Consider the following 27,933-nt stretch of genomic DNA (forward strand, 5'->3'; position numbering starts at 1 on the left):
TGCATTTACATAAAAAGATAGTTTTTAATTGTTTCAAAAATATTGCATGTAGTGGTTGTGTTTTTGTTTGTAAAATATATTACTAATAAATTATTGTTATTTCTTTAGTTGCTACAGTGTTACATTGATTACCGCATCGATAATCGGTAATCTTTAATTGTCAATTCAGTCATGGCTTACTTAAAATTTAGATAAATTTAAACACCTAAAATAATTTGCTCTGAAAAATGAAAATATCTCGAAAACTAATAAATTTGGGCATAGGGAATGTTATATAAAAATTAAAGTACGTTAATGTTACTTTTCAATAATGATATAAAATACAGGGTGTTCCATTTAACATTACTGAGAAAATAATGTACTTGCGTTTTGACTCACCCTGTATTTGATATAAAGAAAATTAGCAATATCAATAATTCTTAAAAATTTTGACAATACGTTAAAAAATATGGCATTAATAAACCATTGCTGTTGTGCTTATTTTTAGTTATACAGGGAGTTGAACTTGTTACGATTTTCATACAAATTTGGTTATAACTTTGTAAATACCCTGTATAACATTACAAACCTTTATATTTTTGTGATGGAGAAGTTAACAAGATTTCGAATATAAAATAAAATATAGGGTGTTCCATTTAAAAAAAAAACATAAGTTAGGTCTGCCACTGTGTTAGCGAACACCCTGTAACATTCTAACTAATTTTGTAATGTGAAGCTCAAAGGTGGCTAAAATTTTTGTTATTAACTTTTATTGCTATCTATTACTATAGCGGAGCTATTGAGCTTTACCCTACTAATCAATCACCCTGTATATGAACAATAAAATGATCTAAAACTATAATAGGATAATAAAACACACATTTTGTGAATACGTTAGAGAAGTAATGTTGTATAACTTACAAATAGTGGTATAGTCCACATATCATTTAATCTGGCATTTCCATCATATCCTGCAAAAATCCAGAGCCTGTTATCAAAAATAGCAGCCCCGTGAGCTGATCTTGGAACAGGAGTTTGCCCCGTAAACCATTTCCATTCTATCCATTGCCCAGAATGAAATTTATATTCAAATAAATCATTTTTGTTTGTAAGATTAGAGTTAGAATGAATATCACCAGTATATCCTCCAAAAACAAACATAGATGTGTTATGGACTACAGCAGAGTGATGGTATCTAACAAATAACAATTATTAGGGATTAGTCTACAAAATATTCATGTATAATATTGGTATAAAGTGCTACGAACCAATATGTCTAATAACAATATGCCCTTTTATTTATTTATTAACAGGATAACCCCAATAACAGTAAAATACAATAAAGAAAAAGTTAGGTTTCATAAATCTAGACAGAAATGCAGTGGACTCTCTATAACGAACACGAATATTACGAGTTTTCGCTTATAACGAGGTACGCTAGATGTCCCATGAAATTCCTATTGAACTATAACACCTCTATAACGAGGCATAATTGGTTATAACGAGGAAAAATGAAATCGAAGAATATGTTTTTCTACCTGTTTTTAGCGAAGTAATGGCTATAAATAAATGCTCCAACTGCTTGTATATAGAAATTCCCAACATATGTGTTATTATCGAGGCCAGTGGTGTAATAAACACCGCCTGCAATAAACTTCTTTCTGTTTATCTATCGACCGATATTGAATACAAATTGTAGGAAAGTTACAATTTATATACAGGGTGTTTCATTAAGAATTGTCCATATCGTAGCTGGAGAAACTTTAGCACAAAATACGAAGATTTAACACAAAACACTTAAATAAAATATTATTACTTACCGAGATACAGAGTGTTTTATTACAAATATTCTAAAATGATTTCAGCCCATTGTTAAAGCACTTTTTAATATTTTTTGTTCAAACTTGACACACATTTTACACATGTTAGGATACTTTAACTAGTCTTAAAATATAGTTTTTCGTTGTTGCCAGAGACGTGCTGTAGGGATATATACTTCATTTTCGCCCCTTTTTTTTCCTCACAATCTACGCCACGGTCGTAATAATCATTTCAGTGTTTTTTTATTCCTTGTTACTTTTTACATAAATATCATCCTTTTGTCTCATTGCGATAAAGTAAGGAGTTTTCAAGTTATTTGCATTTAAAGATAATGGATTCCATAAGACTGTGTATTTTTAACTACATTCAATAAGATTATGTGTTTAAAATACATAATCTTATTGAATCCATTACATTAAAACGCAAATACAGTAGGAAAAATGAAAGAATATCCATGAACGAATATATAAAACACGCTGTATTTTCCTGTCACCGTGTCACACAAAAAATTGGCCAGCGCAAGTGTATGTAATAATTATTATTACATGTACTTGGCGTTGCGCAAGGCAATTTTCTTTGTGACACGGTGACAGGAAAATACAGCGTGTTTTATATGCTCGTTCATGGGTATTCTTTCATTTTTCCTACTGTAATAATCATTATTACATGTACTTGCGCAAGGCAATTTTCTTTGTGACACGGTGACAGGAAAATACAGCGTGTTTTATATGTTCGTGCATGGGTATTCTTTAATGTTTCCGACTGTAACTTGAAAACTGCCTACTCTATCGCATTGAGACAAAAGGATAATATTTACGTAAAAAGTAACGAAGAATCAAAAAAACATGCTGAAATGATTATTACGATAGTGGCGTAGATTGTAAGAGGGGAAAGGGGCGAAAAGGAAGTCTATATCCCTACAGAACGCCTCTGGTAACAACGGAAAACTATCTTTTAACACTAGTTAAAGTATCCTAACATGTGTAAAGTGTGTCAAGTTTGAACAAAAAATATTAAAAAGTGCTTTAACAATGGGCTAAAATCATTTTAGAACATTTGTAAAAAAACACTTTATCTCGGTAAGGAAGAATATTTTATTTAAGTGTTTTGGGTTAAATCTTCGTATTTTGTGCTAAGGCTTCTCCAGTTACGACATGGACAATTCTTTATGAAGTACCCTGTATACAGGATGTAACAAAAATAGAGGTCATAAATTAAATCACATATTCAAGGACCCAAAACACTTCAATTGAACCTAACTTACCTTAGTACAAATGTGCACATAAAAAAAAAGAATGTGTGTGTACTTTGTACGCACGTAAGAAGTTATACTTCTATTATAATATAATTCCAACGAAATAAATATACCTACTTAACAGGTACAATACAAAAAATTAACAATAATTACCAAAAATTAACCAAAACTTAAGAATGTCATATATTAAAAAAAAAAAAAGAAAAAAATATGAATCGTCCGGGATTTGAACCCGCCATCTCGCGATTTTTTGATCTCTGGTCCAATGCTCTACCAACAAGGCCATCAAGCCGCATGCTACTTACCTTTCAGATATACATAATTATACATCACGGTGACAAGTGAAATATAAAAATAGATGTTTTATTATTTTACGCCCAAGGAAGACAAATCCAAAGACACAAAATTATAATAAAAAACCTTTTAAACCACCTTTTTCAAATTGCGCAAGTTGTATTATTAATATTAATGTTAATAAATGAAATATAAATATTTTGACGTTTCACAATTTGACAATTCACTTTTAACTGCAGTGCCTTAAAAATTTTAAAGCACTAGTGCCTTAAAGTATCATTTTTAACGCTCCTATGAAGTCCTAAAAATTGCATTTTTAACACGTTTGTAGAAAAATATATTTAAAAACACTAATATATTCTTTCCACACCTTTTCTGGACTGATACATACATAAATTAAAACATTTTGAAGTATAACTTCAAAAATATAATATGAAAACTATTTAAAAAGGCAGTATAACTATTAACTAACCTTTGTTGTTTCTCTTCCCACAAATTTTAAAACGCAACAACCATACATAACCAAACCGTCAACCGTCCAAACCACAGCTGCGCTACAGCTGCCATATTGGATAATTTTTGACATGTCATTTGAACATCCAATCAGAACAAAGTTATAATGCGCATGCGCCGGGATCGTAGGTTTTAACATATAAAAATTCACCCTCATATCGCGCGTAAAGAAGTATAACTTCAAAAAGTTACAGCCCTTTGAAGTTACAAAATAAAAATCGATTTTTTCCAATATATCAAAAACTATTCGAGGCTATAATAATAAGTTAATTGGAACGTACATAAAAGTTTGGGGGGTTTAAGGGAACAAAACCCCCATAAAATTTTTATGGGGTGCACAAATTTCATTATAATTTATTTTTAAGATGTTCCTGCCATAAGAATGTCACATGTCCGTTTTCATTAAAAAATCTCTAATAGTTTTCGATATATCGGAAAAAATCGATTTTGACTTAAACTGATGTTAAATAAGTCAATATCTGTTGTAGTCAAGAATCTCATATATCTTTTTTTTTTCTCTGATTCTGGCCTTGGTTAACTAGAACCTTTAGCCACGTAATTGTATAACTTATCACTAACTCAGGTGTAATGTGTAGTGTGTGTGTTGAGTATTGAGTAAGTGTCTTGTTACTTTGCAAAGTCGACGTCATTGTCTTTGCAAAGAGACGCTAATTGTATCCGAACGTCTGCGGTCCCTCCGGTGATAAAAAAACTCATATATCTGTGTAACACACTATTACTGTTGATTACTACGATATTCGATGAAGGGGGATATTAAAAGTAGCTATATGGCACAAACCTAAATAATGTACATTAAATCTGATTTCATTCAGAAGGTAATGGCAATCAATAAGACTATTTATAATTTTAAAAATAAAAGCAGAACCTAAAATATCCCGCCTAATACTAAATGGTGGTAATCCTTGTAAATTACAACAATGTTGTGAGTTCTAAATGCACAGTGTCTCAAAAACCTACGTTGAACAGCAGAACAGCCACTAATGTTCCAATATGACATTGATAGTAGGGTGACCAAACTACACAACAATATTCCAGGATGGATCTTACAAGACAACAATAAACTAATCTAGTTGCTTTTGTGGAAAAATACTTACAATTTCTTATGATAAACTCAAGTAATTTAGAAGCCTTTATGGAGATTAAGTTGATATGATCCACCATGGAAAGCCTTTCATCCAATGTAACTCCTAAGTCTTTAATGGAAGAGACATACTTAAGAGGTTGCCCATCTATGAAATAAGTTGTACCTATCCTCTTCATCTTTCGGATAAAACTGATAATAACAACACTTATTAACATTTAAATGAAGACCATTCCTACTACTCCAATTGGATAGACGATCAAGATCAGCTTGTAGAGACAATTGATCTCTAAAGTCATCAGTAACCATCCAGAACTTTAAGTCATCAGAAAACATTAAACATTTCATAACATCATTAACGAATATGTTGAAAAAATAGGTGATGTGTGTCCTCCCTGATGAACGCCTGAGGGGACCATTATTGACTCTGAAGTATTAGCTACCAGCAGCCTTAACTCTTTGACTACGACCTGACAACGAATTTTTGATCCATTCAACAAACTGAGCATTAAATCCCACAGAAGCAATTTTGTAAGAAGAATCTGATGATCAATGCGATCAAAAGCTTTACTCTGAATGCATATACTTTGGTAATTTTCTGTTTTCTTTCTGACCACATTTGAATATAGGTACAGCAAAGCTCTCCTTCCAAACATCCGGAAATAAAGATGACTGTAACGATCTATTAAATAAAGTATGTATTATAGCGGCATGGTAACAGTGCAGATGCACTTTTTGAAAAGATAATTGGGAACACCATCAGCAGAAGTAATCTTATTTTTAAGCGAACTTATACAACCAAAGATATCAACGAGGGTGATTTCAGAGACATTATAATTGTGCCAAAATTGTTATTGATGGGGATATTGGGTATCTGAAGGTTATTAACCTTAGGGGTATAGACAGATTGAAAGAAGTCTTTGAACAAAGTAGCAATTTCTTGCCCATTAGAAGCAGACTGATCCCTGTAAAACATAGCATTTGGTAAACTGTGACTACAATGTTAAACCTTAAACTAATATTATTACTAAAACCATATGATTAATAACTAAAATTTATATTGTATGAAATTCAAAAGCAAAAAAGCAAAACTAAAGCAGAAGCTCATACAAATCTATATGATCAACTTGATACCAGAGAAGGTCAAAAATATATAAAATAGCCAAACAGAGAGCAAAGAAAGCAAAAGATTTTAATCAGATTAGATGTATCCAAGATGAAAAAAAAATACCAATTCGCCAAAACTATGTCAAAAAGAGATGGAAAAAGTACTTTGACGGTTTATTAAATGAAGAATTTGACGGAAATCCAGTTTAGTTAAAAGAAACCGTAACAACAATGGTCACCAAAATAACAAACAAGGAAATGGTTTAAGCACTTCAAAAAATAAATAAAGGAAAAGCAGTTGGACCAGATGGAAAGCGTTAGGAGAGACAGGCACAAGTTGGTTTAATAGAATTATGGAAGTTGGACAAATGCCAGATGAATGGAAAAGCAGTATACAGTAGTGATGTAACGGATGTCATTTTTTGAACATTCGCGAATACGAATGCGAATGCGAATATCTGCTAGCGACATTCGCGAATGCGGATGCGAATATTCTGTTTTTTTTAATTTTTGACAGGTTTTCTAAATTTATAATGAAAAGTTAATTGATATATAGTGTAAATCAATCTGAATCTTAAGCTTTACTACATAATACCAAATAATAAAATAAAGTGAAGGCTGATAATGTGATTATACAAGGTAAAGTTACCATTTCTTGATATAAAAAAGATAAGAAATTAACAGATTTTGATTTTATCAACCCAATATTATCTTCAAATTATTTTTTTTTTTGATATTTATATTCGAAAAACATTCGCACAAATTTCTCGAATGCGAATACGAATGCGAATATGCAAAAATATGCGAATATTCGCGAATGCGAATGCGAATACGAATATTCGTTACATCACTAGTATACAGTAGAACCCCGGTTATCCGGACTGCAGATTATCCGTGCTCTGATTTTCCATTACTCAAATTGCATTTTTGAGGTTTCATAGAAATATTGTCATCATAAATCAGACGACGGAAACTTTATACAATATGAGGGAGATGCATAATGCAAAATAGATAGCAACATTGGTCAGGGAATTCCTGGAAATAAATTAGCTTATGATTTGCCTCAAAATGGCAATAACTAGTATTAAATGCAAGTAAATATTTTACGGATTGCAAAAAAGTAGGGATTTTAACCCGATATCTGGTTTTGATGCTCTCAGGCAACATCATCTTTATAAGTATCTAAGTCAATTTCTACTATACTTTACCCAGACTAATTTAGCCACGCTATATCTCTTAAACGAATAGAGATTTTCGAATGGGACAAAAAGTGACATATTCTACTTGTAATACACTTTAATATGGCGTACAAAAAAATTATCCCCTAAATATTCATCCCTTAGTTACAACCCCTAACTTTAATTTTTTAATAGCACCCTGTATATTTTTTTATAGTTTTGGATGTGGTCTTTTATCGTCTATTCAACACATTTTTTGAAAATAACATCGGTTCGTAAATAACCAAGAAACTATCAGTTTATTTTTGTTAATTGTGTGTCCTAGACTAATTTATCCAGGCTATATTTCTTAAACGAATAGAGATTTTCGAATGGGACAAAAACTGATCTATTCCATTTGTAATAGACTTTCATATGGCGTAGAAAAAATTCATTCCTAACTTACAGGGTGCTATTTAAAAAAAAATAAAGTTAGGGGTTGCAACTAAGGGATGAATATTTAGAGGATAATTTTTTTTTCTACGCCATATTAAAGTGTATTACAATTATGTAATAGATTAGTTTTTGTCCCATTCGAAAATCTCTATTCGTTTAAGAAATATAGCCTGGATAAATTAGTCTGGGACACATAATTAACAAAACTAAACTGATATTTTCTTAATTATTTACGAACCGATTTTATTTTCAAAAAATGTGTTGAATAGACGATAGAAGACCACATTAAAAACTATAAAAAAATATACAGAGTGCTATTAAAAAAATTAAAGTTAAGGGTTGTAACTAAGGGATGATTATATAGGGGATGATTTTTTCTACGTCATATTAAAGTGTATTACAAGTAGAATAGACCACTTTTTGCCCCATTCGAAAATCTCTATTCGTTTAAGAGATATAGCGTGGCTAAATTAGTCTGGGACACCCTGTATATAGCTGTTATGTGACAATGATAACTGTAAGCAACAAGTCGTGTTATTTATATAAAACAGGTGGTAACATCTAACATTCAGTAGATATATTTGAAAAAAATAATTTGAGTCATCTATTGAGACATCTATTTTTGGTCTTGCCAGATACCGGGTTAAACAGAACTGAAAAGAGTAAATGTATCACATCATTATCGCGAATCTATGAAGTTGGCAAGCAACCAATACGCCATATAAATAAATACAAAGTGAATCTACAAAATTTCATGTCTCAGTGTGACTCATTTAAAGGTATATCTGCACGGAAATTATTGAAAAGATCAACTTTTAGTAACTTGACGAATCACTTTCCATCCAAGTGGTTTCTGCAGACAGGATATGTATTTGTGTCATGTATAAAAAATAAATGTTCGGATTATCTGTGCTTTTCAATTATCTGTGCCACGTCTGGTCCTGTTGAGCATGGATAATCTGATAGTCCACTGATGTCAGTTTACAAAAACAAGGGATAACTACAGCAATGTACAAACTATAGGGCCATAAAACTACTTACTAGTCACACCATGAAAATATGGGAGAGAGTAATTGATAGATGTATATGTAAAGAAACTGAAGTATCTCACTAATCAGTTTGGCTTTATGCATGGCCGATCAAAAACAAATGCAATTTGCATTATAAGGCAGTTGATGGAAAAGTATCGGAATAAAGAAACAAACGCTCATATGGTATTTACTGATCTTTGGAAAGCATATGATAAGAGTTCCTCGAGATATTCTATGGTGGACACCCAATACAAAGGAGTCCCCGGTGAATATGTAGAGATTGTGAGAGACATGTACGGAGAGTAACAACTAGTGTTAGGATAGGTCTGGGAGAGACTGATAAATTTCATGTAAATGTAGGATTGCACCAATGTTCAGTGCTTAGTCCTTATCTATTCTCATTAGTCTTGGACCAGATTGGATTTGGAATAGTGAAATTACAGGGTAACATTCCCTGGTGCTTAAGGGGATTGCGATTTAAAGTTATTGTAGTTTTTTTATTTGAGGCAATAATATTTTCATATTTTATGACTTTTAATATTTTGTTACAAAGCCTTATTTAAAACAAAAAAATATTGTTTACTAAATTTATTTAATGGTTTTTTAACAAATCTACCATAGAAGTCTAAAGGGGCCAAATTGGCCCTGTGTAAGTTATTATCGTTTTCTGGTAAATTCGACGATCCATTCTTTCAAATTCCTGTCGAATGGGTAAAATTATATTTATGTATGTTTATTGTAAATGGTTACCCTTATACTGGTACTGATCATCTACGTAATAAAGATACAATTGTTGGCGAACACAAGTGAACACAAAGATGCAATTGTTGGTGTAGAGGACCAAATGATGCGTCTTCGTACTACAAAAGCAACTTCAAGACGATGGCCTATGTACGTGTTTTATCATACTCTTGACTTGGAAGCAATAAATGCATGGAATATTTATAAAGAAATAACTGGAAGTAGACTCAGTTTCCGTAAGTTTATTCTTCGGCTGTGTGAAGAATTATGAGCCCCATATCTTGTCTCCCGAAATCTGGAACTACGTCTAGCAACACCAGGTCTACCAACAACTATCACTGTTACTATCCAAAAACGAAAAAAATATCAGTTGAAAATATTTTGTAAAGGAAATCATACTTCAAATCACTGCCACGGTCATAACAAGGCAATGTGTGGCAAATATCAAAAACTGCAAATTGTATGGTGTTCCGAATGTTTTTGATGGGCAGCGAATGTGTTAAACAATAAAAGTAAAAAATAAAATTAGATTCTACCGTCTAGAGTTGATTTAATTTCTTTAAACTGAGTTTTAATTGATTAAAGAACGTGGGGCCAAAATGATCCCTTCCGGCTTTCTAGGTAGGTATGCTAAACCAGACATTCTAGTGTTAAATGCATTCATTTTTTTCGAATCCTGAGAAAACTAATAAGTATTTTTGAAAAATTTAATAAGTTACGGGGTGAAAAAAAAAAGAGAAAATTTAGTGTGATTTTTAATTTCAAATGTCTCATTCAAAAGAAACTTTTTATTTATTCTAAGGGACTTTCGGCCCTCAGTAATAATTTAGTATTTCATTCTGTGTTTAAATTTTTCAAAAATGTTTATTAGTTTTTTCAGGAATCGAAAAAAAATTCCGTGGTATTTTCCAAATCGAACATTTGCTACCTTTGTTATACAACACGCTTAGTCGAACAGAATGTGGTAACAAGACAGTGACAAACAAGGCTATTAAATATTTGACATGACTTCAGGGATATTTTGAGTTGTTTATTATATAATATTGATAGTGTATTTCATAAATAAGTAATTGTTTTAAAACGTGAAATTATTAAAAAGTTATTTATTGTTTATTATTTTATGGAAGATCCAAGCAGAGAATACACCAGGATATATTCTGTGATCCAAGTATTTTGTTGTCAAAGATGTTCAAAATTTATTTAAGGGTTCCATAGTATCAATATATTATTTAAAAAATCACTTTATCACTTTTCCTCTTTTCTCGATTATTAGTTTTTATTGTATAGTATATGAATTATTGTAATCACTGAATACATAGTTAGTGAAAAAATTATCATATTAATTAACTGAATTAATAATAATTTAAGCAATTATACAAGTAAAGGTTATCCAAGAACATTCAAAAGCCATCTCTAAGCTAATGATGACAATGTCATTGTCAACTAATGTTTACATCTCCATACCAGTGAGAATTTTACTACACATAATTTGCTGTGTAAAGAAAGAAAAAGTAGGGATAACTGTAAAATTTTTGCGCCTATGCTCTTAATGTGTGCTGATGATGTAGTGTTAGTAGGAAATAGTGAAAGTAACTTAGAACAAAGAGACAAGCACTTGAGGAAAAAGGTTGACTTAGTAGGACAAAACAGAGTACTTATTTGGAATGTTCATTTAAAGGTGGGGTCACTACAAATAAAATGAGATGAAAGTGAAACAATTGTGAAAAATAATGGTTTTAAGTACTTACCTAGGACAGGTTTTACAGAGTAATTACGAAATAAATGGAGATGTATGCAGTAGAATTAGGGTTGGCTGGACGAGGTGGAAGGAAGCAAGTGGTGTGTTGTGTGAGAGAAAAATTCATGCAATTAGGGAAGCCACCCCACATAGGGATAGAGGTAAAGAGAATGATGATTGTATGAAATTCAAATATTTGTCGGTACCAACCTTGGAGCTGGCGGACATCCAGTAGCAAAAGCTCTTCCCCAGCTTTTCTCTTTAACATCAAATCTCAGAAGATCGTTTAACATGCTCTTTCCATTATCTCCTCCAAATACATAAATGGCATCTTTATATGCTACCACAGTATGCTTACTTCTCCTAAAAACATAAACTTGAGCATATATTCTCGTGAAAATAAATTGTGTGCGTACCTAGCACCCACAAATTCGTCACATTCTGGCATTCGTTTCCATCTATGAACAGTTTCAAAGGGGCCTATTTCCAGTGTTAGAGCACTTGCATCTGCCGCTGTCAGGTTGCTCATTGTGTTTGGTTTTAATGTTTAATCCACTGTTTAACTAGTCTCACTTATAAACCATTATATACCATTGATTTGAAGCTTATATTCTATTTTAATAATCAATATTAAATTTAGTATTACAATAGCAATATTTACATTTGAATGTCATCAACAAGCAGCTGTCAGTGTCAGTGCTGTCACTGTCATTATTGAGACAAAACTACTGTCAAATTTCAATGACGTCACTACTTGTCAATGTAGAAATTGCCTATCAACGAAATAGTTATGTATGAAGTATGACATTGACAATAAATGTCAAACTGAAAACGTCATAATAGAGAAAGTTGAAAGTTTACAAAAATCTATTTCTAATTTCTATTCTTGGTAGTCATTATCATTATATAGAATAATTCTGCGAAGAGAATCACAATAATTAGTTTGAAACATGTCTGTACCCAATTTAACGAATAGCTTGATGCAGCAACAAAATATAGTGATAAATCAAGTTCCGATAACACATACAATAATGACAAATGTTAATAATGGGGTTCCTATAGTCAATGCTATATCTCATACAAATTCCAATGACCACAAAGAAGATATCAAGACTGGAATACCTATTGTAGATTCAATGGGAGGTAAATATGACCATATTAGAATTATTAGTAGCATTAAGCATTTTAATTATTGATTCATGAATAATTGCATTTGCAGTAGTTTTTCACTGGTCACAGTCACACTTTGGCCAATACCTATTAAAGTTGCATAATATACTTTTTTACACATAGTGTATAAGTTTTGCATATTATGGTATGAATGAAGGAACAATGTGATGTGATGTGGGCTTTGGGATGTCTTCTTGTTCATATACTTTAATTTTAATTCTTCTCAGATATAAAATAATTATCTGAAGACATTCCACTGATTGCAGAGCTCCAGTGGATTAGATTCGTAAAGAATATCAGTGGCTGCATATTCCCAAATGGGATATAGTACCACCAGATGGTGATTAACACTAGAGGAGGCAGTAGCAATTGATTTTATGCATAGATATGTGCTTGTTGCTCTTACAAGGAAATCTTGTTTTAATTTAAAAACAATTTTTTTACCCTTTAGATATTCTACTGTATCAATTATTGGAAGAAATGAAAAAAACATTTTTGAAGTTATACTTCTTTAGGCGCTATTGAGAGTGAATATTTATTATTCTGCGCGCATGCGCACACAGATAGTGTGGAGTTCGTTGCTAAATGTTAGTTATGTATGTATTATAGCCAAAAAAGATGTGGAAATAATATATTAGTGTTTTTGGTAAATATATTTTTATACCTAATTTTTGTATCTTTGGATTTGTCTACCTCGGGAATAAGATAATAAAAGTAATATTTACAGTATTTTTATACTTCACTTGGTCTATTTGACACATTGTCTGAGAAATCTTGTAGTCTGTACCCCACAAACAAAAGGAGTATAGCTCAGTGGTAGAGCGTTTGACTGGAGATCAAGAGATCCCCAGATCGAATCAGGGTGTTCTCTAATTTTTTTTAATTTCTGGTATTGTTTTAATAAAATTGTTTAAAAAGTAGTAAATAAAAATTAGTTTAATCCTTAAATAAAATATAAATAAACTGTTCGAAAGTATATTTATTTCGTTGAAATTATAATATAATAGAAGTATAACTTCTTACATGCGTACAAGGTACACACACATTCTTTTTTTCTAAATCCTTAACTTATTTTTCGCCTCCTACCGGCTTCCACTGTAATATCGTCTTTGTCGCTGAACATATCCCAGCCATGACAGTCTTTGACTTTTCACAAATCTTACAATATCATACCCTTCATTCAGTTCATTAACCTCGTTATTTCTCCTGATTCTCCATGTGCCGTCTTCCTCTTGCACCGGGCCATATACTTTTCTCAGTATCTTTCTCTCGAATGTCCTGAGTTGGGCATCCCTTTTTGTCATCACCCAGGTTTCACGACCATAGGTCACCACAGATCTAATCAAGGTTCTGTATATTCTGTATATTGATGCTTCAGAAGCCAATCGGTGTAAGTCAATAACTGTTTGAAATGAGATACTAGGATGTTTCTAATAGTTGTAGAAATATAAGTAGTTATTAAAAACAAATAAGCTGTCTTTATTTATCATAATATGGGTAACATATTCATAACTACAAACAAGGAAATAATAATATTATTATATATAATAATAAGTGTTATATCTCATAAGTCATTTTTAGGGAGAATGTGACACACTGTTTGACTTCTGAGGTATCCATATGGTCATTTTGGTTCTTTTGTCTAATAATTTCCATGTCATCAATTTTTCATTAGCATAGTATGTACAATTTCCACTGGAAATAAGTGCATTAATTTTGCTACTTACGGAATTCTTCTGATTGATTTCTGTGCCCAGATATGTGAAGGCATCTACACGTTCAATAGTATAGTTGTCTATTACTATATTATTTTCATTCTCAGAGGTTCTTTTGATGGTCATATGCTTAGTTTTTGTTTCGTTTATTTTAAGCCCTCTTTTTGTGCTTCAGGATCAATTTCCTTGAACGTTTCTATTAGTCGTATCTTGCTTCTACTAATAATGGCGACATCGTCTGCATATGCAGTAATTTGTACTGTTTTGGTATTTATATGGCCAGTTACATTGGTTTTTCTAATGACTGCCTCAAGAACTAGGTTGAACAGCATTGTTGAAAGTGAGTCTCCTTGTCTCACCCCCATGTTGATGTCAAACAGGGGAGACAGTTCTCCATCTACTCTAACTGCGGCTTTTGAACCCTGCAACGTCATTTTTATGAGACTGATATATTTTTTGGTATACCTAGATTACTGAGGTCTTCCAGAAATTTGTCTTTTTTCACAATATCAAAAGCTTGTAGAAAGTCTACATATATACATATTCTATAGTTCTAGGTCGTATTCATAAGCTTTCTCTTGTATTGTTCTTAGTATGAATATGTTGTCTGTAGTGGCTCTATTTTTGGAGTATTCTGACAATTTATTGTAGATAATACATATAGCAATGTAATTGGTCTGTAATTCTGGCATTCCCTCTTATCTCCTTTTTTATGTATTGGCTGTATAAGACCAACTGCGCATTCCTCTGGCATTTGCTCCTTGGTCCATACCAACTTTATCAGGTAATGGATTCTTCCCCAGAGTTCAGATCCTCCATATTTCAACAATTCTGCCAAAACTCTGTCCATTCCTGGCACTTTACTCTTTTTTAGTTTCTTTATTATTTGAACTACTTCTTCATAACTGCTCTGCTGTATAATATATTGTCTCTTTTGATCATTTCCCTTGTCTGCATTTAGGTTTTCCTCGAAGTATGCTTTCCATCTGATTATAATTTTTTGTTTCTCTATTAGTAGTTCTCTGTCCTTGTCTTCGCATATTGTCAATTTTGGTCTAAATGACTGCATGCTTTTATTCTTTTATAGAATTTTCTGCTTTCGTGTCTGTTGTTATGTTCTAGAATTTCTTGTACTTGTTTCTTCAAAGCCTCCCTTTTTTTCTTCTGCATATTCTAGTTGTTTGTATTCTCTTTTCGTCTTTTCATTGGTTCCTGGTATTTTCCATGTTCCTTTATGGATATCTTTTCCCTGGAAGTTAGTACTGACAACTACATAATAAGAGCCTTCGTTACCTGTCAGCGACTAGTCGTTGACAATTCCTAACCTCACCTAATATAAATAATACTGTTAAAAGATAAATAAACAAGGTATATTTACTTTTAATTAATATTAATAACTAATTATTAAATTATACTAGGTAAATATACCTTGTATATTTATCTATTAACAATATTATTTATATATTTTTTAAGTGTGCATGCGATTTGCTGACAATTTGTCGCCTACAGTTACCCGTGAACGCACTTAGTTATTTACTGTTGCAAATTGTGCAACCCTAAGTCCATTTTGACTGGTTTCATTATGCAAACTATGTTTCCCAAATATGTTTTCGAAAGTGTCTTCTTTCCCCAACTTATTAAAATCATTAAATACCATAAATAGACTGAACAATCTATATATTAGTATAAAATATGTCCTCTATCAGATGTGACCTATCCATCACATCTTGGATTAACTACTCTAGTTTAGCTAACATGCTCTTAAATTGATCATCGTGGAACACAACTTGTTAATCATTTTTTTCTTTTTTTAATACAATTCATCTAATTTTAATGTTTCTTGAGAATATTTGATAAGTTCCCATATACAGGGTGTTAGTAAATAAGTATGACAAACTTTAACAGGTAATTCTACATGAAAAAATAATATAACAGTTTGCTCTAAAAATGTTTGTTTACAAATGCTTCGTTTCTGAGATACGGGGTGTTAAAATTTTTATTTGAAACTCCCAATTTATTTATTTCTCTAAGACTGGTTGAGTTATGAAAATGAAATTTGATGGGGTTTAAGACATAGTTATCGCGCATTTTTTAACATACAACTACGAATTTTCTATTCATCATTGGCGTGCATACAGGTAATTGTCTGAATTTTGTTAAAGATAAAAATAGTACGCCACTGAGATATGTCAAATTAAAAATGGTTTTTAAAATCCACGTTTAATCTATGATAAAAAACCTTTCTTGTCTTTTTTTATTTCTTAATAGATTATACATTACAAGAACTATCCAATACAATAATACCAAACTAGAACAATAACAGAAAATATCACTAATAAGATTTTAACTAGGTGCAAATCTACAAGAAATGTTCAAAATGACCTCCTTTAGGGATGACAGGAGAATTTTAATTAAAAATCATTTTTGAATTCCTCATCCAATTTACGACAAAGAGTCTTTCTCACCTTTTTTCATATAAGGCGCCGTTTTTATGCAAAAAAATAAAACATCTTAACATTTACAAAGTATTTGAAGTAAGTTTATAAGCGTATGGAATCTACCTCGAATACTTTGTAAGCGTTAAGATGTTTTATTTTTTTTGTATAAAAACGGCGCCTCATATAAAAAAGGCAAGATATATTTTTTGTCACAAATTATACAAGGAATTCAAAAATGATTTTTAGTTTGACATATATCAGTGGCGCACTATTTTTTTCTTAAAAAAATCCAGACCATTACCCGATTGCTTGCTAATGATGAATATAAATTCTTTTGTCACCAGTGAAGCAGGTAATTTTGAACATTTGTTGTAGCTTTGCACCTAGTTAAAATCTTATTAGTAATATTTTCTGTTATTGTTCTAGTTTAGATTATTATATTGGATAGTTAGGTATTGATAATGTATTATGAAATGAAAAATACGCGCAAGATGTTTTATTTTTTTGCATAAAAACGGAGCACCATACAATAAAATTTATTTATTTCGGAAACCATACGATTGCGTCCACCATGCCCAATTGCTAAGTGTGCATTATGAATGATATCAAAAATAATTCTTCAGTTGTAGCATAATATAATACTTTAGACTGGGTGTTTTCGTCAACTGGCATAATCAGTCGCTCTTTACCACTTATTGTAATTACATCATATTTACAAACCATTCTATAGTGCTTTGTTGTTTTTTTAGCATCCGGTGTGCTCAAAATATTTTTCGCTTCTTTAATTGCACTTATTCTTCTATTGTATTCGTCACAGTTTAAAAATGATTTATTGTCATCAAGTTTTGACTTGACTATTAAGTTTATATAAGGTTTGTTCTAGCATCAGTTTCAAACGGTTTGAAACCATCAGCAAATAGTGGACCAGTGCGAGTAGAGGGGATAGCACTGGTGACTGTATTATGTTCTCTCCCTGACCAATTATTTGCTGACGCTTTCTAACTAGTTTGACTGTTCGCTAGAACAAACCTATAATTATTAAAACGAGCGCGCACATCGTTCATATCCATGATAACACTTATTAAATAAATTTACGAGTAATTTCAGCACGAAAACAATATACACACATGAAGTAAACAATAGTAAACCTACACATAACCTATCTTTTAGTCAAAATTTCAACATTGACCGATTAACAACGGGCATTGTCGACATTGGCCGGGCAATGATAGAAATGTTATCTTCTTCTTCTTCTTCTTCTTCTTCTTCTTTTATATAGTCAGTACTGCCTGTTTTTCTTCAACAGTGCCTTTCATTCTGCCCCTAAGTTGTCATTCCATCTTCTCCTTGGGCGTCCTATACTTCTCCTGCCTAACGGTGACTTGTCCCTGGCTATTCTTACTATCCTTGATTCATACATCCTGCTTATGTGCTCATTCCACTCTTCTTTTCTGTTCTTTACCCAGGTATTTATATTGTCTACCCCACATATGCGTCTGATTTCCTCACTTCTTACCCTATCCTGTAGTCCTTTTCCAGCAATCCTTCTTAAGACCTTCATTTCGTTGGTTTCCAGATGTCTTCGTGTTTTGCTTGTATCTGGTCTTGTTTCTTGTAACTGGCCTAATAACTGACATGTATTCGGGCCTTTGTTTCCAATCTTAGGTGTTTGTTTTTCCAAATTGTGTCGTTCAGGCATCCGGCCGTTCTACTGGCTTTAATTATTTGGTCTTTTACCTCTTCTTCGATATTGTTGTCGGCTGATAGATTAATTCCCAGATATTTGAAAGTCATTACTTGTTGTATAATTTGATTCTTCTTCTTAAAGTTCCGCTCCTATCGGAGATTGGAAATCATTCTGGCAATTATAATTTTGTCGGTTACGCGCCGGAATAGTTCAATTGAGCTGCATCCAAACCATTCACGGAGATTGCGTAGCCACGAGATTTTACGTCTTCCTACGCTTCTTCTGCCTTTGATTTTGCCCTGCATTATATTCCTTAATAATTCATATTTTTCACCTCTCATGATGTGCCCCAAGTATTCCAACTTCCTGATTTTTATGGAATTTAAAACTTCGCATTGTTTTCCTAGTTGTTCGAGCACTTGTGCGTTTGTTTTACGATCTGTCCATGATATTTTCAGAATACGTCTATAACACCACATTTCGAATGCTTCCAGGTTTTTAATGTTGGATTGTTTTAGTGTCCATGCCTCAACCCCATACAAAAGGGTGGAGAAAATATAACAACGAAGCATTCTTATCCGGAGCGTTATATTGACATTGCGATTACAGAAAAGTTTCCTCATTCTGTTAAAAATGGATCGTGCAATTTCAATGCGGCATCTTATTTCTTTTGTCTGATCAGTATCTTCTTTGATCCATGCTCCAAGGCATTTGTACGAAGATATTTGCTCAATTTCTGTACTATCCAGTACTAGTCTAACTCTGATGTTTTGTGCTTTTGTAAATACCATGAACTTGGTTTTCTTCAAATTTATTTTTAGTCCATAATCGTTGCAATGTATATTTAGTTGTTGAGCAAGGTGTTGCAATTCTTCCAGTGTTCCCGCTAGAAGTACGGTATCGTCAGAATATCTTATATTATTAAGTGGCTCACCGTTTATTATTAGGCCCTCATTGTGCCATCCTCATTATTAGGCCATCATAATTTGATTGTCTAACTCCAATTTGCATCTTATTGGTTCTTTGGCAATTACTAAGCTTTTTGTTTTTTGGGCTGATATTTTCATATTCATTCCTTTCGCGTTAATGTTGAACTCGTGCAATAATCTTTGTAGGTCGTCTTCGCACTCTGCTATTAACACGGTGTCATCAGCGTAACAGAGTATTTTTATCTCTCTATTGCCCATTTTGTACCCTCTTTTTTTCTTCACTTGTTTTATTATTGCATCCAATATTATGTTAAACAGTAGAGGGCTTAGTGAATCTCCTTGCCTGATTCCTGTGTTTGTTTCTATGGGTTCTGTTATTATTCCATTGACTTTCATTTCTATTTTATTTCTTACATATATGTTTTCTATCAGTTTTATGATATCCAGTGGTAAATTTTTCTCATATAGTAGGTGTATGTCATATTTCCTGGGTTAAGTTTCATATTGAATTTTCGACATGTCTCGAATGTCTTTTTCAGGTTGTCTAAGTGATGTTTTTCGGATATTCCAATTACTACGATATCGTCCATGTAAAGAAATGCTTTGTCTGGTGTTAATCCTGAAAATGCTATTGACATCATTCTTGAAAAGCTATTTGGGCTTACATTTAATCCAAAAGGTAATCTGGTAAATTGAAATGCTCCATTTTCTGTGCTGAACGATGTGTATTTTCTCGATGATTTTTCTAATGGTATCTGGTGAAAGCCTGACATTAAGTCTATAACTGAAAACCATTTTGCTCTTCCTAGTTGATCTAATATCGAATCTATTCTTGGTAATGGAAATTTGTCTGTAACTATCTTCTTGTTCAGTTGTCTAAAATCTATGCATAATCTCCATGCTTTTCCTCCATCTATAGCTTTTTTCGGTACCAGTACTACTGGGCTGTTGTACTCGGATGTAGATGGTTCTATGATTCCTTGGTCTCTTAGGTTTTGTACTTGTCGATTTAATTCCTCTGTTTGCGCATGAGGTGTCCTATAATTCTTGATATATACCGGAGTTTGGTCTTTAACTCTTAGTTTTTGTTCGTAGAAATTGTTACAGGTTAACATATCATGCCTTAGGGCGAATATGTCTGAATATTCCTCGCATAACGATACTAAGTTGTCTCGTATGTATTCTGGTATGTCTAATTTCAGTGATTCTCGTAATTCTTTTTTTCTGTCCTTGCTGTCGTTGACTAGCCTATATATATTGAATAGTTTAATATCCAACGTCCTGATTGTGCTTGCGTCTACATTTACTGTTTCGTACGTTGTGTTCAAAATTTTGATGTATGGATTATTACTTGAAATAATTGCTCTTGCTATGAATATTCCTGGTTGTATTTCTTGCTGTTCCACTATCCTGTCTTTCTTTAACGTTTGAAAAATTTTTACGATTCTGTAAATTTCACATCTAGGCGGTATTATTATGGTGTCATTGTCTATATTATCCAGAATTTTCGTACTAATGTAACAATCGTTGTCCTCTTTAATGTGCATTTTAAGGTTTGCGTAATCTAGTATACATTGAAAGTTAGAAATAAAGTCTCTCCCAATGATTCCGTCTGTTGGAATTGGAAAGTTAGGTTCTACCAATTGAAAGATGTGTTCGAATCGAGTTCCTTTTACTTCGAGTGTTGTCTCAACTTCTCCCATTGTTTGCAACTCTCCTTTAGTGACTCCTTTTATTTTCGCCTTTGTGTTTGGTTTCACCTGTTCCTTCATAAAATCTTGTGAACATTTTAGTATTGAAATGTCAGCTCCTGTGTCTATGATAAAAGTGCTTGTGTTTTCAAGAATTCCTGTTTTCATTCGTACAAAGTTCGTTAGGTTTAGGTCGAAGTTGTAAATGTTATATTTTATTTCTGCCTGTGTACTCCAACTTCTTGTTCATTCAAAACCCCAACTGCTGGTTTTCTTGCTCTTCTTGACTGTCCTCTATTTCTAGTAACCTTACGTTCCTGTTACGTCCGCCTCTCTGGTTTCCTCTGTATGTTTGATTGTTAAATTGTCTGTATCCTCTGTTCGAATAATTTCGTTGATTGTCCGTTGCTTCTCCTTCGTTCCGTTGTCCGAAGTTATTTCTTCTTCCTCTGTCATATTTGTTATGGTATCCTCTTCTGTATTGCTGCTGTCCTCTCCTATTCTCGTAGTTTGTCCTATAATTTAAGACTCTTCCTTGTGCATTTTCTTCAGTCGTATCGATCGACAAAAATTTAGATACTACTTCCTGCGGTGATATAAAGTTACCTGCTTCCAGTATTAGCTTAGCTTTCTCTGCATTAGCGTTTCGTTTCATTGTTGTTACTACTGCTTCCGTCGTATATTTCTTTGCTAAGTCAAGTGGCATTCCTTCCGCTATGTATGCTACTTTTAATTGTTCTGCTAACTCTTCCACTTCAGATGCGTACACTGCTGCATCTCTATGCCCTTGCCTTTTTTTTGGCTAATTTGGCTATTAAATTCTTCGGATTATCACCTTTTAATTCTTTCTTTAGTGCTTCAGCTATCCGTGGAATCGTATCTTCTGTGGTTATTAGGTTCCTAGCCTTATTGGTGAGTCGCGTTTTTATTAGCGTTACAGCTGTGTCTTCATGACCTTCTGCCAATTTTCCAAGTAGTTCTAATGCGTCTAAAAATGGTTGTAATTTCCCTGCGCTTCCATCGAACTCGTTGGGCAATATCTTGCTTGCGATATTGAAAAATTCATTGATTGTCAAAGCCATGTTTAATATTGTTATATCTTGTTTTATGTCACCTTTTTCCTCTTTTATTCCGTCGTTAATTATTTCTTCTTCTCCTTCCTCGTCGCTTTTTCCTTCTTCTATTTCCTCATCGCTTTGTTCCTCTTCAACTTCCTTGTCGATTGGTTGATGTATTGAACTTGGAACCACTGTTCTCACATTTACTGCTTGAAATGATCGTATAACTTTGTCTCTGATTTTTCCAAAATATTTGTTGCACGATTCCCTTTGTTTGTCCGAAAGTGCTTCCCAGTTTTTCCTAGTCAATTGCGTGAACTTGTTATAAGCTTTAATTAGCTGTGTCGTCACTTCTTCCTTTATGTCCTTAGATTTCGGAACTTTTTTCTTTAAGACTCTTCTGCTTTGCCTGTCTATTTCTTGTGCAATTTCCTCAACTATTTTGACAAAATCTTCCCAAGTAACTTTGTTGCTACTCATTTATACATAATTTTTTTTCTTTTTTTTTCAGCTTCTGCACTTCTTAGCGAAAATATAAATTCGATAGTCTTACGGTGTATATAGATATTTAGTATATAGATATATAGTAAAAAAATATGGAGATAAAATAATACGTCAATATATGGTAAAAATATGTAAAAATTGCAGTGGTAATAAAAAATTCAAAAATAAATAACGTTATATTAACCCTTGTAAATAAGTAGTTAGAATAATAATTTAAATGTATTATGCATATAGCGTATATTTGTTATATATCGTATATTTATTTTGATAGGTATATTTACGATAGCAAATATTAAAATCATAAAAAAATTGCAAAAATGTACTAAACATCAGTAGTCAAATAATAAATGAATAAAAGTCAGCAAGGATAAAGTATACGTTGATAAATATGTAAAAAAAAATCATATAAAATTGTATCATTGCGTCCTATAATAACTTAATATGAGGGTAAAAAAAAATCTTTGTATATTGATAAATATTGGTAATAGAATAGAATAATTAAGTAAAAATAGGTAAACTTGAAACATATATTAATATAATTAAGGTAGCACATAATGTTTATACTTTATACTTTATATTAATCAGGAAATACCATAAAAATAGCTAATATGGACTTACCACTTTTACACGTCTTTGTTCGTATCACCAAAAAGTCCTCGCTGCACGTTCCATAGCATTGTCCATTGTCCACACGAAGTTCCATCTCCATACCATGTTCCATTTCCGTCTCGGGCCTGATGTCTCCATCCTTTTTCTATATACCACACTGTTCTAGGGTGGTCGAGGTGCCAGAACATTGACGTGTTTCTCCATTTCTCGTTCTAGACTGCTTGTCCCTTACGTTCTCGCCTGGTCTTGGATCGCCATATGACAGCCCTGGCATTAAGGCTATCTACTCCCGGTGAGGGTGGTTATCCCTTATCCGAGGGGTGGAATAATTGATACGCTTTTACTTGTTGAGTTGTTTTATTTACACTCGCATGAGCATAAGCTGGTAGCACCGCACCCAAAGAACGTCTCGTGAAGAAAAAGAGACACTATCTTTAATGTGGAAATATTACGTCTGATCACAAAATAGAATGACGAATGTCTAATATAATAATAAGAATTCCCTTGTTATAGTTTTGCTGTTTATATATTTAGAAATGCCTATTCAGCATCGACCATGAAAAGTGTTTATAATTGACTCTGCAATTATTAGTGAATCGTGATCTAGGATAACAATATTTGTATAATCGAATGAAGGTTGTAATATTGTTATGATGACATAAATAACTGAAAGTAATTATCGTAGATAATTACAGGGTGTTTTTAAGATATATCTACTGAGTACAGATGAATTCTTGTACAGGTGTATCACATCTTTTAATTGGATTCTATCAAACGCTTTCTCTAGGTCTATGAAACAGTAAAAGGCTGGTTTGTTATATTCTAATAATTTCTCCGCTATTTGCCTTATCACAAAAACTGCATCGTTACATGATCTTCCACTTCTAAATCCTTGTTGTTCATCCGATATATTTATGGACGCCATTATTTTCTCCATAAGTATTTTTGTTGTGAGTTTCAGTATAGTGCTCAGTAAATTTATCCCTCTATAGTCACTGGGGTCTGCCCTATCACCTTTCTTAAATAACGCTATCATTTGAGTGGTTCTCCATTCTTCTGGAATTCTTCCTGTATTTATTATTTTACTTATAAGGATATTCAGTTCTTTGTGAAGTCTATCTCCTCCGTATTTTAAAAGTTCATTAGCTATTCCATCTTTCCCAGGAGCTTTTCGATTTTTCATCTTTTTTAAGGCGTTCTTTATATCTTCCTCTTTAATTTCTGTTTTCTCATCCGATTCTAATCCTGGTGTTTCCAGTTCTTTGTGATTAGCTGTTTGACAGAGGTTTTTTAGGTAAGGTGTCCACGTATTGGTATCAATATGTTTTACTTCTATCAATGCCTTCATCTCTGCTCTTTGACCTCTTATCATTTTCCACATTTCCTTTTGCATCCCATAAAAGTCGTGCTCTATCTCTTTTGAAAATGCTTCCCAATGTTCTGTTTTCTTCCTTCTTACTATTGAGTTTAATTCATTTTGCACTCTTTTATATTCTTCATATGTTTGTCTCGTTCTTTTGGACTTGTATTCTAGGTATATTTTCGTTTTTTCTTGGCATTTTATTTTTATTTCTTCACAGAACCATGGAGTTCTCCTTTTTTTTTTCGTATATGTTTACTTATCTTACGTTCTCGAAGTGCTTCCGTTGCTGCCATTTTGATATTATCTCTGATCTTCCTCCAACTTTCTTCGATGTCTTCATCCGGTGTAATGTAGTTTTCATTCAGTACTTTTGAATGTTATCAAGAGTTTAAAATTATCATCAATGTCCAGTTTCTATGGACAATAACGTTAATATTGTCGTTAATATTCAACCGGCCATTGTCGTTATTGGCCGGTCAATAACGTTATTGGCCGGATTTACGTCATTGTCCGTAACATACAGTCGGAAAAATGAAAGAATACCCAATAACAAACGTTTGTTATTTATAGAAAAGACAGCAAATACAAAATAAGTGATTGATGTGATCATTCATACGTATTCTTTCATTTTTCCGACTGTATATTGTGTATATTATACACATTATAACCAACAAGTGCTGCGCAGAAAGGTTTACAACTGAACTAATGACAACCTAAAACCAGCCAAACAAGTAAATTATAGTCAACATCGATCCATCACACAGCCTTTAGGTTTGAGGCAGTTTGGAACATCATTGGTAATTAAATATTAATTCAGACCAGAAAAACATGTTTCTCCCAATTATTTTGAACAGTATATATAGTATAGTGTATATATATATATATATATATATATATATATATATATATATATATATATATATATATATATACAGTGGAACCCCGTTAACTCGGATTAATTGGGACCGCGGCCGATCCGGGTTATCGAAAATCCGGGTTAGCCGGAGAAAATGGTAAAAATTAATAAAATATGGTATGCTTACAGATAAACTCCGTTATAATTGTCACACAGACACTGGTAAACCACGTTCGCATTCCACACAAAACCACACATACAAAGCGTCGTCAAAAGTCTCATTCTTAGCTTTATTAGCTTTGCACCGATTAAACTGTCTTTTGTTATCATTTTGAAAAAAAAAATTCTTCGATTTTAGTTCTATTTTTCTTCCAATCCGATACTGTAGATGTACCGACACCATAATATAATGCTGCAAGATTCACCTTTATCAATTCTACTTAATGCTTCTAGTTTCTTTTCCATTGTCACTACAACATTTTTACGTTTTGTTGCCCTTATAGACAAAAGACACACAAACACAAAATCTGAATAAATTTACGAACGATTACAAAACGGAAGCGAACAATAATACGACTTTACTACACATAATACCGTCTCTGATGTTATGTTATTTAATAAAAGTGATGACTAAGACCATTGTTAAAAAAAGAATTTTAATAGTCTTTTCTAAACAATGCTAACACAGACAGTTTCAAAAAAATAAAGGATAATACAGGTGCATGTTGTTTTCGACAATGAATGTGGTGTACCATGAGTCATTTTTACTATGTTATATGTAGTTCAATCCGGTTCCATTATCTCTCAAATATTATATTACATAGAGTTGGTACAAAACCTCGTGAACCTTGAAAATGCGTATGTATAAACGAAATAAAATGAAGCCAAAAACATACGACTATTTTATTTGCTGCGAATTGCGCGACAGGGTCCCATCTGCACCCTGATTGCCCTGATATTTTCAGTAATGTCGGATTCATCAATCGTTTCGTTCGTATATTGACGTCACCAAATGAATGAATTAGGTTTACGAGATTTTGTAACAGCAATACATTTTTATTGTTGAAATGTTTGTCTGATAAAAATCAGTCCGGGTTAGCCGGAGTTCCGGGTTATCGGGGGCCGACTTATCGGGGTTCCACTGTATATATATATATATATTAATAAATGCATAATGTATCTTCACATGTACCTATGTGTGACAGATTCGTACAAATATTATAAGAATTATTGTGAATTTAATCGTAGAAGCATATAATTTGGACCACATATACTACACACATCAAGGTTCAAATTTAGATAAAAGGCCATCTCAGATTTTACTTTTTACAAAAATGGCGGGCATTCAAAATGGCGACTATACATATGTGACTAATAGCACGATAACTTTTGAACGAAAAGTCCGATTTCAACCAAATTTGGTACATAGGTTCTTCTTTTGATGTGCAAGACCAAAGTCTTGAACCGGAAGAATCGATTTACCAGAAGTTGTGTTTTTCCTGATTTTTATGTAAAAACATGTTGTAGATCCATAGATCCACAAAGTTTTAATATTGTAGATCCATAGACCTACTTTAAATAACTATCTTTAATAATTTCTTTCTTTTTTAGGTACAAATTTAGTAGGTGTACAGAATATACAAGTCCAAAACATGCCAGTCCAAAATGCACAGCCTCCACAAAAAGTCATCCAACAAAACAGTACATCGTCAAGTGAACCTCTGCAGGTATTAACAAAACAACGTCTTCAGGATCTTGTTAGAGAAACAGATCAAACACTGAATCTTGAAGAAGAAGTAGAAGAAATTATTTTAGGATATGTTGATGAATTTGTTGATAGATGCCTTAATGGTGCAGCTCTGATTGCCAAAAATCGCCACAACACCACAATTGAGGTTAAAGATGTGCAGCAATTTTTGAACAGAAATTACAATATGTGGACACCTGGTTTTGGTACAGACGAATTGAGGCCTTATAAGAGAAGTCTAACCACTGAAGCACATAAACAGAGAATAGCGCTCATAAGAAAAACTTTAAAAAAGTATTAATGTTAGTTAAATGCTGGTGTTTTGTATTAAATATTTTTAATAAAAAATCAAAAAATTAGTGTTATTTTTGTAAGAAAATCATAAAGATTATGTAATGATCCCTGACAAAATACCATGAGAAATTATGATATAAGTACAGTTTGAAATAATGTGAAATACTTTAAAGTATACTATTGTCCAGAGTACTTCAGTGTATATAAAAACAAGAAACATAATATGAGCAAAATATGTGCCATGTACAGTGATCATCCTTCAGTGAACTCTGCCATTGCTGGTCACAAGCCTGAATTAGAAAGGGGGGAGGTAAATGGTAAGTGATGGGTCTTGGTGACAGTAGCTATGAGAAGTAGTTTCTGTCATTTACTACTATAGCCCAGTCGGGATAGCATTTGACCTTGCATTACGAGCTGCCCCAAATTTTATCTTTCTTATTTTTCGGGAAGGTCAATAGTAGTGTAAATTTAAAATCTCGACTGAATTCCACCGTTGCGTTAGCAGTTATCTTTATTTTAAACGAGAACTGTTTTTGCTCAATATCTCCGCCATTTTTAACTTTTAGACAAAGGTATATAAACTGAAATTGTTGAAAATGAGATTTTCTATAATTTAGTTTATTATAATTTTTTCCGTGCGGTCGATATTTTCCGAGTTATGGGAGGAAAATAGTGACA

At 32.6% G+C, this 27,933-nt stretch overlaps 2 protein-coding genes across 2 annotated transcripts in view; one reads left to right on the forward strand and one right to left on the reverse strand.

Moving 5' to 3' along the window:
- Positions 1-11,885, reverse strand: part of LOC114331354 (leucine-zipper-like transcriptional regulator 1) — a 75,694-nt gene extending 63,809 nt beyond the window's left edge. The window contains exons 1-3 of the mRNA XM_028280902.2: positions 11,611-11,885; positions 11,405-11,557; positions 901-1,174 (exon numbers count right to left, since the gene is read on the reverse strand). Of these exons, the coding sequence (XP_028136703.1) occupies positions 901-1,174; positions 11,405-11,557; positions 11,611-11,723 (540 nt within the window). The 5' untranslated portion in view covers positions 11,724-11,885. The remainder of the gene's footprint in view (positions 1-900; positions 1,175-11,404; positions 11,558-11,610) is intronic.
- Positions 11,886-12,013: 128 nt separating this feature from the next.
- LOC114331355 (transcription initiation factor TFIID subunit 12) lies at positions 12,014-27,320 on the forward strand. Its single transcript, XM_028280903.2, has 2 exons — positions 12,014-12,337; positions 26,826-27,320. Exons 1-2 carry the CDS (start codon positions 12,145-12,147, stop codon positions 27,260-27,262), a joined length of 630 nt encoding a protein of 209 aa, XP_028136704.1. The 5' UTR covers positions 12,014-12,144; the 3' UTR covers positions 27,263-27,320.
- The last annotated feature ends 613 nt before the right edge of the window (positions 27,321-27,933 follow it).

Source organism: Diabrotica virgifera, chromosome 1 (assembly GCF_917563875.1).
Source record: "Diabrotica virgifera virgifera chromosome 1, PGI_DIABVI_V3a".
Classification (NCBI taxonomy): Eukaryota; Metazoa; Arthropoda; class Insecta; order Coleoptera; family Chrysomelidae; genus Diabrotica; species Diabrotica virgifera.

Coding starts and splice junctions, on each gene's coding strand:
- LOC114331355 (XM_028280903.2), top strand. CDS start 12,145: ATGTCTGTACCCAATTTAACGAATAGCTTGATGCAGCAACAAAATATA. Junction 12,338..26,825: donor TATTGTAGATTCAATGGGAG/GTAAATATGACC, acceptor TTTCTTTTTTAG/GTACAAATTTAGTAGGTGTA.